This window comes from Eurosta solidaginis, chromosome 1, assembly GCF_040869045.1.
Source record: "Eurosta solidaginis isolate ZX-2024a chromosome 1, ASM4086904v1, whole genome shotgun sequence".
Lineage (NCBI taxonomy): Eukaryota > Metazoa > Arthropoda > Insecta > Diptera > Tephritidae > Eurosta > Eurosta solidaginis.
Window position 1 is genome coordinate 302,519,961 of NC_090319.1, and position 12,194 is coordinate 302,532,154.

General features: G+C 34.8%; 1 protein-coding gene across 1 annotated transcript in view; it reads right to left on the reverse strand.

Annotated features, from left to right (window-relative positions):
- Positions 1-4,804: 4,804 nt before the first annotated feature.
- LOC137237541 (xanthine dehydrogenase-like) overlaps positions 4,805-12,194 on the reverse strand; it is a 35,238-nt gene continuing 27,848 nt past the window's right edge. Inside the window, 4 exon segments of the mRNA XM_067761286.1 lie at positions 4,805-4,932; positions 5,004-5,171; positions 5,281-6,075; positions 6,077-6,158. Coding sequence (XP_067617387.1) covers positions 4,882-4,932; positions 5,004-5,171; positions 5,281-6,075; positions 6,077-6,158 — 1,096 coding nt within the window. The 3' untranslated portion in view covers positions 4,805-4,881.

Consider the following 12,194-nt stretch of genomic DNA (forward strand, 5'->3'; position numbering starts at 1 on the left):
AGTACAGTTATACTTTATTTTATGCTTACATTTTTTATGTTTTTGTTCGAAAAATTTGTTACTGTATTGAAATAAATAAAATCAAATATGAATTAAAAATCGTATTTAGAGTTTTTTCCAACATCCTTTTTTTATTTTGCTGGTTAAATTGCTCTATTTGATAAATGTCGAAACCTCCCACCCAATGTCGAAGCCACCCAGATGACTGACGAAGCCTCCCTGAGAAAGGGAGGTTTCGTCATATTTTTTGTTTCTGGTTATTTGATTATAACTTAAAAAAAAAAAACATGTGGAATATTAACTACAAATCCAAAGTGTCATAAACATACATGGCATCAGTAATTATGAAAGGAGTTATCTATTTCTCATTCTAGTTTCTCTAAAAAAATCATTTTCTCTTAACCTGTCGAAGCCTCCCCCCTCTACCCTAATTCGGTAACAATCCTAACCTAAGTTGGTGTATAAATTTCAATGTGAAATAACTGACTTTTTTTTTAATAATTTGGGAAAAATTTAAACAACGTGACATCAGGACGGACAAGGCGACAGCTGTTTCGATTATACCTTGTAAATCTCTTCAAAGCCTTTTCTCCCGGGAGTGGGAGTCGAACTCGCACTCCTACGATAGTTGAAATGGTTGTAAACGCATTCAGCTACGTCATGCCTGTTGTAAAGTTCTTCCCAATTGCCTTCTTTTTTGCATATTTTAATCTTTTACACATTGCATACTTCGTATGCAATTATGTGTTAAAGCTATGCTTGGTACGGCGGTTTTCAAAGAAACTTTGGCTTTTGTTGCTGTTTTCGTTCTATTTATAGAACTACAACGAATTAACCAATTTTGTCTGTTTGTATGATTTTACAACAGGCATGACGTAGCTGAATGCGTTTACAACCATTTCAACTATAGTAGGAGTGCGAGTTCGACTCCCACTCCCGGGAGAAAAGGCTTTGAAGAGATTTACAAGGTATAATCGAAACAGCTGTCGCCTTGTCCGTCCTGATGTCACGTTGTTTAAATTTTTCCCAAATTATTAAATAAATTATAAAATTAAAAAATTGCTTCAAATAAATGTTTTCATACATTTAGAAAAGCAATATGGGCAATCCCCGATTATTAAAATCATACTAACTAACTGACTGTTTAATACTAAGCCAGTTTAATCTATTGACCATTACAATTTTTGGCGTTCTTGGAGGACATTTTAAAATAAATCGCATTGCCTTGTTTTGCTGTATTTGAAGTTTCTTAATATATACATATATCATTACTTAATAGCAGAATAGTAGGACAATAAACAATAAATAAATTTTGGTTCAATAATTGAACGATAAACCAATATTTTATGACTTTCACTGATATGTTTACATGTTCTATACATGAAGCCTATTTTCTGTGCAATTTTCCTTTCCAGATAAGTTACATGCTCTCCAAAATTTAGATTATCATCAATCGGAACTCCTAAATACTTAATTTTGTCTCCTCTTTGGATTTCCATGTTTTTTACCTTCAGCGTAATATTATTTAAACTATTGTTACCTATGGTATTAGTGTTTTTACAAAATAACATGAACTTAGTTTTTTCGAAATTTAATTTGAGTTTTCTAAGGCATAACCATTTGTATAGCGAGTCCAGGTCTTCTTGTAATTTCAGCATGGCACATTCTGTATATTTTTCACTTATGATAAGCAATGAATCATCCGCAAATAGACGTATTTTACATTATTTTAAGCATATTTTGATATCATGGATATACAATGCAAACAATATTGGCGCCAAGACCGAGCCTTGTGGCAAACCAATGTTAACATCCATCACTGAATAAACTTCCTTTCCAATTATCGTTCTCTGTTTTTTCTCGCTTAAATAACTCCGGAACCATTCCAACGCCTTTCCTCTTATACCAATTTTAAACATAACGTTCAATAACTCAGATGTATCGACAGTTTTAAGTCAAAGAAGACAGACACCGTAAATTTTTTGTCCGCTATGTTGCTCTTCCTGAATCCCGATTGTTCTGGGATAATCACATTGTGCTTCTCTAAGTATGCCACAAGTTGATTCTTCACCACTGTCTCTATAATTTTTTCATCTGTAGGTAACGTGTTAATTGGGCGTAGTTCCTCAGGTTTCATTGTATTTTTTACTTTTTCCACAGATACATATTATTGTTGAAACTTTCCAGTAACTAGGTACAATACCGCTGTTTAAGGACTCGTTAATTATATTTTTGTAGAAATTAGCAGTATATATCATGGCATCTTTAAAGACACCCTCCGATAAAAGCTTGTCGCTGCCATATTTGTTTTAAATTGATTTTGTGATAATGATAATATCGTCCACTACAATATCAGTAAATTTAAATGTCCCAAATGGATTACTGTGATTTGCGCTTATTTCATCCCAATATACAATTTCTTCGATGCTATCATTAATTTCAACAATACTTTGTATAAAAAAGTTATTTAGGGCATTAGCCATATCATATTCATTTTCCAGGCATTCGCCGTTAATTACAATTTTAGTGATATGTTTTTTAACATCATTAAGCTCGACGAGGTCTTTTAGACACTTCCACATACGTTTCATATCGCCATTGTTATTACTCTATCTTCCATGTATTTCTTTTTTTTTATAAATTGTGGTTCTTTTATATATTTCCTTAATGAAGTTATATTCGTCCCAAAATCCAGTATTTCGAGCAGTTTTATAAGATTCTATTTTTCTTTTATGCAGGTTTGTTAATTCTCGGTCGTACCACTTGTTGTTGTTGTTGTTGTAGCAATGCTCGCCCCACCTAATAGCCGCGACCGATCACAAATTGTCATCAATATCCTCTAACGGGAGTCCAAGGAAACTTGCCGTTTCAACAGGGGTGGACCATAAGGAAAGGGGTGTTAGAGGCGTTGGTTCCACATTACAATTAAATAGATGGTTGGTGTCATGTGAAGACACAGTACCACTTATTTCTTATCCGTATTTGGGTCCTCTTTATATAAGTCAGTGCTTGCATAGCCTTAGTTAAAACTTCGTTCAGGGCTTTAGTTTTAGTTTCTACTCCGGAAATTGACATAGAGCTGAAATCGCATGTTCGTATCAAAGTTAAAAGATTTTCAGCACTATAGTATTCCCAACATATAACAGTAGCATATCTTCTCATTTTACAAAGCTTTGTTGTTGGCACTTCGATGTGGATTGTCTCATGGTCAGAAATGCGATGTTCACCTATATTCACTGCTTTAACATTATCATTGTTACTTAATAGCAAATCAATTCTTGTAGACGAGTACTCTGTTATCCTCGTGTCGAAGTTTATCCTTTGTATCATTGCCATTTGTGCAAATAAACTTGTTAGCTGGTTTGAGTATGTTGGCGATACATTTACATTGATATTAAAATCACCAATTATTAAATTATTATCCGCCTCCTTGAGATGTTCAGTGATGATTTCATTTATATAAGTAATAAAGGTGGAGTCACTGCTACTTGGTGAGTGATATAGTACACGGATTTTCCATTTTAACGTTGGTATAATATTCTTGAAACCAACTTCTGATTCCGCTTTTTGAGTCTCTGTCTCGCACATTATTTATTCTTAAAAAGTATTTGTATAAGCTCCTTATGGAACTTGGGGTGGGGAGGGAGGGATGGCCTGAAGGTTTAATGTGGCCATATAAATCGTTCCCGAGATGGTCGGGCTAGCACCTTAATGGTGCTGTGTTATCGGAGCCTACCGGATCTGTATCCGGCAAAGGATCATCACATCGATAACACTCCCCAAAGCCTTCGGGGAGCAACCTTATCGCTACATCAACAACAGCCCAGTTATTGTATAGGTCCTGTTATTGTTGTTGATGTAGCAGTGCTTCGCCCCATACAATAGGTGCGACCGATCACAAATTGTCATCAATGTCCTCTAACGGGAGTCCAAGGAAACTTGCACTTTAAACAGGGGTGAACTATAGTGAGAGGGGTGTTAGAGGCGTTGGTTCCACATACCAATTGGTTGGTGTAATCTGGGAACAGATTGCAAGCAGGATATACATTTTGTATGTCGGGGTTGATTCTGGATAGGTAAGAGTTTAACCTGTTACAGTGCCCAGACCGAAGTTGAGCTAGAGTGACGCGCGTTTCCCTAGGGAGAATGCGTTCCCCTTTTGCGAGTTCTGGGCATTTTTTTTTATGAATTGGATTCCCAGGCAATTCCCGACATAGAGGTCCGACGCCTGTTTGTGGATATCACTGAGGACCTGCTTTTGCTTTTTTGTTTCATACAGCTGTGTTCACAGGTGCCATATTTCCTCATAATGCTTACGGATATTACCCCTTAGGCCCCTGGGAAGTCTCCCTCATCAATCAGATGACTGTTGAGATGTCCAGGTTTCAGAGTATTCAACAGAAACTGCTTGTTCAGCACTTCATTTCACTCCCTAAAGGGGAGTACTCTGGCCTCATTGTGTAGGTGGTGTTCTGGGGACATAAGAAGACACCCCGTAGCGGTTCTGAGGGCAGTATTTTAGCAGGCCTGTATTTTCTTCTAGTGAGTAACCTTTAGGCTTGGGGACCATATCGGGTCCTGATTTTTTTGTATTGTCGTTGAGCAAACTTCCGGTAACGCTCTGAACTCATTCAGTTTATGTGAGGTTTCAGCCAGCCTAATCTATGGTCGGACGTACGTACATATACCCAACATTGAAATTAAGTCTGATTTTCTACAATCTATAGAAGTAGAGATCCCATAAGCCTAATTAAGCGTAGAGCTAATTAATGAAGATAATGAGCTTGTAAGATCTTAACAACAATTCTTGGTTCTGTTGTATATGTATGAGTTGTTTATTTCAAAATAGATTTATAGTTTTCCCAAAACATTCTGGTACAATTATGGCACAACGTTCCAGGGAGTAAAAGTATGAGGCGGTGGTTGATCGATCTGAAACAATGTGTCAATTCATTTAATAATAATAATTATAATAATGGCAATAAAATACTCATGACTATTACCAATTCTGTAAATTCATCTTCACATGCCATGCGGATTCTTGCAGCCGCTGCCGGAGCTTCCAGTCTGAAATTAGAGCTCAAACCACGTTCGGCACGAGCAGCAGCTATCGCTTCTTTAATAGCAAAAAAGACGGCACTACCAATGAATAACGGCGGTTCTCCAACTGCCTGAGAAACAAAGAGAGAGATATAGAGAGGAAGTAAACATACAAGAGTACCTCAGGTGTTTTGACTCACAAAAACGAGGTTATCACAGAAAATATTTAAGTATACCTACCTTTGAGGAATAAACAGCTCTGGGATTAGGTGCACCGGTCAGTAGACTAACATTAAACTCTCCCGGTATATCTGCAAATCCTGGTATTTTATACATTCCAGGTCCTCGGGAGTAGAGTGCGCCTTGTGGTGAGTAAATAAGCTCTTCCAACACAAACAACCCATAACCTTGCATAAATGCGCCTTCAATTTGGCCAATATCGATTGCTGGATTCAAACTAGATCCAATATCCATAACAATGTCTGTACTCAAAACTTGATGATCTCCAGTAAGGCAATCAATTTCAACTACCGAAACACCAACACCATTTGTATAGTAATTATATTGGCGTGCATAAGGATCCGTGATGGGATGGTAACCGAGATCGGGTATTTTATAAAAGCCTGTTGCAGAGAGACTTATTCGCTCAAAATATGCTTTTTTGATCCATTCTTTCCAAGTACACTGCGGATTAGCCTCTTTGATGGGTTTCAGACGGTGATTTAATTTTTCACAGGCATTTAGCACAGCCATACCATTCAAATCTGAGCCTACACTAGCTGCTGTTGGTGATGTGTTAGGTACTCTATCGGTAGCTGTTTCGGATATATGTACCAGTTCTGGTGGAATATTTAATGCGCGCGCACAACATTGAATCATTTTAGTATGCAGACCTTGTCCAATTTCGACACCTCCATGTGTGAGCAACACTGAACCATCGAGGTAGATATTAACAAGGGCACCGGATTGATTTAAGTGCATACCTCCAAAGGCAATGCCATATTTGGTCGGCACTAAGGAGATGCCCCGCTTACGCCCATCGGTTGTTTCCGTTGAACACTTGAATTTCTTTACGTTTTTCATAGAATTTGGATTGATCCAAGCACTCATGTAAGCATCTAAAAAATTAGTTACAAGAATAGGTTTGAAGGTAACTTCAGAATAAAATAATTAAAAAAAAATTTTTTTAGTTAAACGGTTTTTTTGAAAACAATACTTACATTAAGTAATAATAATACTAAAAGCTAGAAAATAATTAAGTACGTCCTAGGTACTAGTCATCACCCTCCTCATCAATCGAGGGCGTTGATCAGACAATTAAATATAAGCGTTGGGCGCGTGAAATTTCTAAAAATGTGAGGCGTAGCATAACCTTATTAAGGTTCAGTTGGTCTTATATGGGCAAATCCCAAAAACTTTTCCTTTTTTGGATACTCGGGTTTTACACACGGCCAAATAACTGAAGGCCAGAAAAAAGTAAAAGGACATTAAGTTTGACCTTTTGACTATCCGATCTGATGATTTTAAAAATCAAGAAAGTTGATAGTATGTTTTTACAGAACTTCACAACGTAAAAACGTCGATTTTTGCACTTCTTCAATCGATACAATTGTTTTTTTTTTTTTTTTTTTTGAATTTTTTCGATAAAATTTTGAGGCATCGTTGAAACGCTATGAAATTTAAACTGAATGTTGTTTTTGAGACGGAGATTCTAAATATGAGCAAAATTAATATGCCCCTCAAATAGTCAAAACTATCATCAATCAAAGTAGCTATACTTTTTTTTGTCACTTTCAATATTGAAAGTTTTTTGCTTATAGCTTTTTGAGGCAACTGAGTATTGAAATTTGGATTATGCACGATAATAGCCTATCAGGGACTAAAAATACCTAGGGCATCAAATTCGATGTGCCCCTTTCAGTTTTGAAAGTAGAGGCAGAAAAGTGGAAGCGCTTGGTTGCGTAAATTTTTTTCAGGAGCATGTTTTTTGTGGGCACAGCTACAATTTTACTTTTATCACTTCATACCCGTTTGTTAATTTTTTCTCTACACCACAGTAGTATACCACCAATTGCCTCATCTTGGAATATTCACACAAGGAAAGTTTGTACATGGGGCAAATTTACGAAATTTTCGACAAAAATTGACAATCGGCAGAAAGTGTAGAATTTTTTTTTTTTTTTTAACCAGGTTTTAGTTGAAAGTAAATGAAAACAAACACAAATTTGGTACAAGAATTCAAAAAAAAAAAACAATCAATTAACTTTGTTCTGTGTACAATATTAATCTTTTAATGAAGTTCTGTGCTTACATTACTTTTTTCATGTAATAGCCTTACCCCCTTACTCATAAAAAATAAAATAATTTTATTAAGCTCTTATAATTGGAAATTTGTATGGAAACGTCATTTTAAAAAGCTTTATAAGCAGTTCATATTTTTAATGAATAAGTTAACAAAGTTAACTAAAGTTTTTATAATTGGGCCTTTACTGAAGAGATTCCAAGTGTTCTGTTCTTTTCTTTATACAAAAACTTAACAAAGAGTCGGAGAATAGAGGTCACGTGAGTATAATACTTCCGACTATCTCGTAACTCTAATTGAGCAATTGAGCCAGAAAAAATTATTTGTACATGATTCCCACCTTCGCCGCCGTCACAGTCAGTCTATAGACGTCATTGAAAGGTGTTCTTTGCATACAGTTTTTTAGAAAGGAAAAATATTATCAAAAATATTGCTGCAGTGAAGGTCTGCATCAAGCAACTTGGAATTTTACATCTCCAGGGCACGGGAAAAGTGTAGCAGATGGTTTAGGCGGAACAACGAAAGGATTATGCGATCGATTGGTAGCACAAGGATCCGATATTACATGGTCAATGTTATTAATTCGAGTAGCTCGAAAATAAAAGCATTTCTAATACTTCACACAGCTATTGATAACATTGAATCTAATATTCCCGCTTCATTAAAGCCAATTCCAGACACGCAAAAAATGTTCCAAATAACATGGTCAAATAAAAACATGGATAAGTTATTTTTGAACCAGGGACCAAATGGTAACATCCGTGATCGTATAACTCGTCACGTAAAAACATGATTTTCGGATTATGACATACGTGAACGTACTACTTCGATCGTAATTTTGGAAAGCAACATACGTGACGAGTGACTGAACGTACACTTTACGTTCCACTTTCTTTCGAACACAAACTGGCGATCGTATACACAAAAATTTCATTGAAAATGTAAGAAAATTTTAAAATAGATGAATAAAAAAAAAAAATTTCAAACTCTTATAATTAATAAAGGTCAAATTCAAACAAGCTTAACCCAAGCCAAAAGGAAATATTGGCGGAATTCATGCCGAGACACCCGCTTTGGTATCGGATTGCTTCAAATTTAGCTTCTTCAGAAAGTAACATAAAGCTTCTTAAGTTAAGCGAAATCTCTTCAAGAAATTGCAACAATTTTTTATTACAAAAGAAATAATACATAAATGATATGCTTACGCTTTGTTCATATGCTTATGCTTTGTTCATAAGTCCAAAGAGTTACTACACTCCGCCTTAACCGCCTTTGGACTATCTCTTCATCGCGTTCGCTAATACTGGAGCTCAAACAAAACAATAAAATTGGGTCCATCGCAATTATTAACTTTTTTTATAATTTTGACAACCAATTTGTCAGTTCAAAATCTATTGTGAGCTAAAACACAATTCAATCTAATGTGGATCGTAAAATTTATTGTGAATTGAAAAGAAATTACGTTCCGTTTGCTATCGTATGTTATAATCCCATTTTGTTTATACGTTTGACGTATCACGTAATTTTCTTTCGTATGGTTGCCGATCCGTGATCGTATGTTACGATTCGAGCCCAGTTGTTATGCTCATATTGCATATCAGGTAGTTTTTTTCACCAGCCTTGTCTACATTTTTCTTTAGAACCAAAAAGTTGGGGTTATGAAAAAGTAGCTACCAAAAGAAAAATTTGCAAAAGCATTGATAAAAAAAGTTATGCTAGTAAAAAGAAAAAATAATGGTTATGTATAACTATTGTAGTAGTAGCAAAAATATTGATATCATTAAAAAGTCTTTGCAGGATTAGTAGTTTCTTTTATTTATTTTTTTGTTTTTGTTTTTCCATATTGTAAATTTTATAAAATTTCGACGATAAGCATAATATTTTTAGCAATATATATCAATTTTTTTGTTTATGCAAAATTGTAGTTTGATACAATATTGACTATAAACATTCTAAAAGATATTTTGCTGGTCATTGAATGAATATATTAAATACACTTATGTACATACATTAATTGTTATATGAATATAATGTAGATTTTTTAAAAAATAACTTGTTTGTTTAAAATATAAAAACCTTCGTTTAATTTTTCATAGTAATTTTTCCATCATATACTCCACCTATATTATGTTTATCGCATCTACCTCTCGTTTAATACCCATATATTTCAAACATGTTTTATGGGTCCCTGGGTCTATAAATCGGATGACACCTCTTAAGATGTGGGAATATCGATATGACAACTACAGTAAGTTAAATGTCTTTAAAATACCTCCTGATACCTATGGATATCAATATTGCAGGTAAAAAAATTTTTGACGGTTACCCGGTTTCATGTTTTTGCCGATATCTCTAAAACCGGGTTTCGGGTATCAACAACATTTTACCTAAATATACCCCACATAGATATGTATATGCTGATAAAATTTCAACAGAATCTGTTAAGAAGTGTTTAAACAAGTAAAAAAAAATTAAGGTTTTCCGGGTTTATATTTTTATCAATATCTCCAAAACCGGATCTCGGATATTAAAACTTTTTTACCTAAACTTACTTCGTTCACATATCTATATGTTTTTAAAGTTTCAAAAGAATCGGTAGAAAGGTGTTAAAATAAATGTGTTGCAATTTTTCAGTAAAAAATATTTGGCGTTATTCGGTTTTACATTTTTACCGATATCTACAAAACCGGGTCTCGCGTTTAAAAAAAATTTTACATAACTAACAGTTGCATATATCTCCATATTTTGTTAAAATTTCGATATAATCGGTACAGAAGTGTTGAAATAAATGTATATTTAACATTGCGACCCAAATTTATATATATTTTGCTCGATCTTTTGACTATATCTTTTTGAGGCATTATGTAAGACGAGTAACGGCGATGCACTATAGCTCCAATTTACCCCTCGATGTTCCTAACAAAAAGATATTTGCGTGCTACCATGTTTCAAACAAATTTTTTTTCTCCAAAAAAACCAAAGTTTGGCGGATTTCCATATATATGACTGTCAATAGAAATTTCACGCTCCTAACGCTGTTATTGTCTGATCAACGCCCTATATTGATGAGGAGTGTGATGACTAGTACCTAGGACGTACCTAATTATTTTTTAGCTTTTAGTATTATTATTACTTAATGTAAGTATTGTTTTCAATAAAACCGTTTAACTTAAACATTTTGTTTTAATTATTTTATTTTCAGGTTTTTAGTCTTAATTGCCTATTATTTTTCATTCTATTTAGTTCATTTCCAAAATATTTTGACGTCACTTCTACCGGACTGTATGTAATATTTGTTCCAAATATGAGCCAAATCGGACCACAGATACGAGTTTATTTAATATCTCGATCCTTACGCCACCTGACGGCGATTTTCTTTTCATATGTCGTTTTCTATTCACGTATGTAATATGTGTTCCAAATATGAGCCTAATCGGAGAACAAATACGATTTTTTTGAATATCTCGGTACCTGTGCCACCTAGCCGCGATTTTTTCATAGGTCGCTTTCTATTTATGTATGTATGTAGTATGTGTTCCAAATATGAGCCAAGTCGGACCATAAAAAACGATTTTTTGAAATATTTCGATCCATGATGCGGCACATGTCGCAGTAGAGGGTTTGGGGGGGGGGGGGGGGGGGGGGGGGTCTGAAACACATGATGGTATAATGCAGTTTGAAGAAAACATCACAAAAATTGTTGCTTCGTTTCAAGAAATTTCTACTTGGCAAGATTCAACAACAAGTTCTGAGGCCCGTTCTATGTTGAAATCTATTTGCGAGACATAGTTGATTTGTTTGAGCAATGTATTTCTGTTACACGACCACTAAGCTTACTTTTGCGAACATTAAAAAACCATTGACTTGAAGCAGGAAGTCGATTTTCGGGACTTTACACAAAAATATTCGCTTTAGCAGATGCGTTGAAGTTTGATATTGTCCTCCCACGAATTGCTAAAAAGCAAATACATCGAGCGAATTACACTTCATCAGACGCTGAAGAGTATTATCGAAAAGCAATTTATAAACCTTTTCTTAATCATATCATTCTTGATTTACAAGGTAGATTACCTGAAGATACATTGCAAGTTTTTAATATTAATTTGCTACTCCCATCGCGAATCCTCAAAGATAATACACTGCAAAAAAATAATTTGTCTAAAGAGCTTGTCCAAGATCTTGGTAAACGATACGCATCTCTTATTGGAGGAAATAAAATTAATCTAGATGGAGAGTACGAAGTGTGGTTAGAACGCTGGTCTGACAAGCAACACAAAAAATCAATTCCACTATCAGCTGAAAAAGTTTTAAATGATTGCAATGAATATGCGTTTCCATCAATAAATGCTCTTATCAAAATTCTGGCCACGCTTCCAGCTAGCAATGCTTGTGCTGAAAGGAGTTTTTCGACACTTCGCCGGTTGAAAACGTGGTTACGGTCCACAATGTCCCAGAATATGAACTATGCAGAAGATAAAAATGATGTCAAAAAATTGGATGTACTATTGTTAATTTGAATAACTAAATGAAACCAAATATGTTTATGAAATTACTAAACAATGTAAAAAAAATACTAATAAATTTACCCCTAAACAATTTAGGAAGGCTAAGATCGGGTGTAACCGAACATTACATACTCAGTTGAGAGCTATGGAGACAAAATAAGGGAAAATCACCACGTAGGAAAATGAACCTAGTGTAACCCTGGAATGTGTTTGTATGACATGTGTATCAAATGGAAGGTATTAAAGAGTATTTAAAGAGGGAGTGGACCATAGTTCTATAGGTGGACGCCATTTAGGGATATCGCCATAAAGGTTGACCAGGGCTGACTCTAGAATTTTTTTGTACG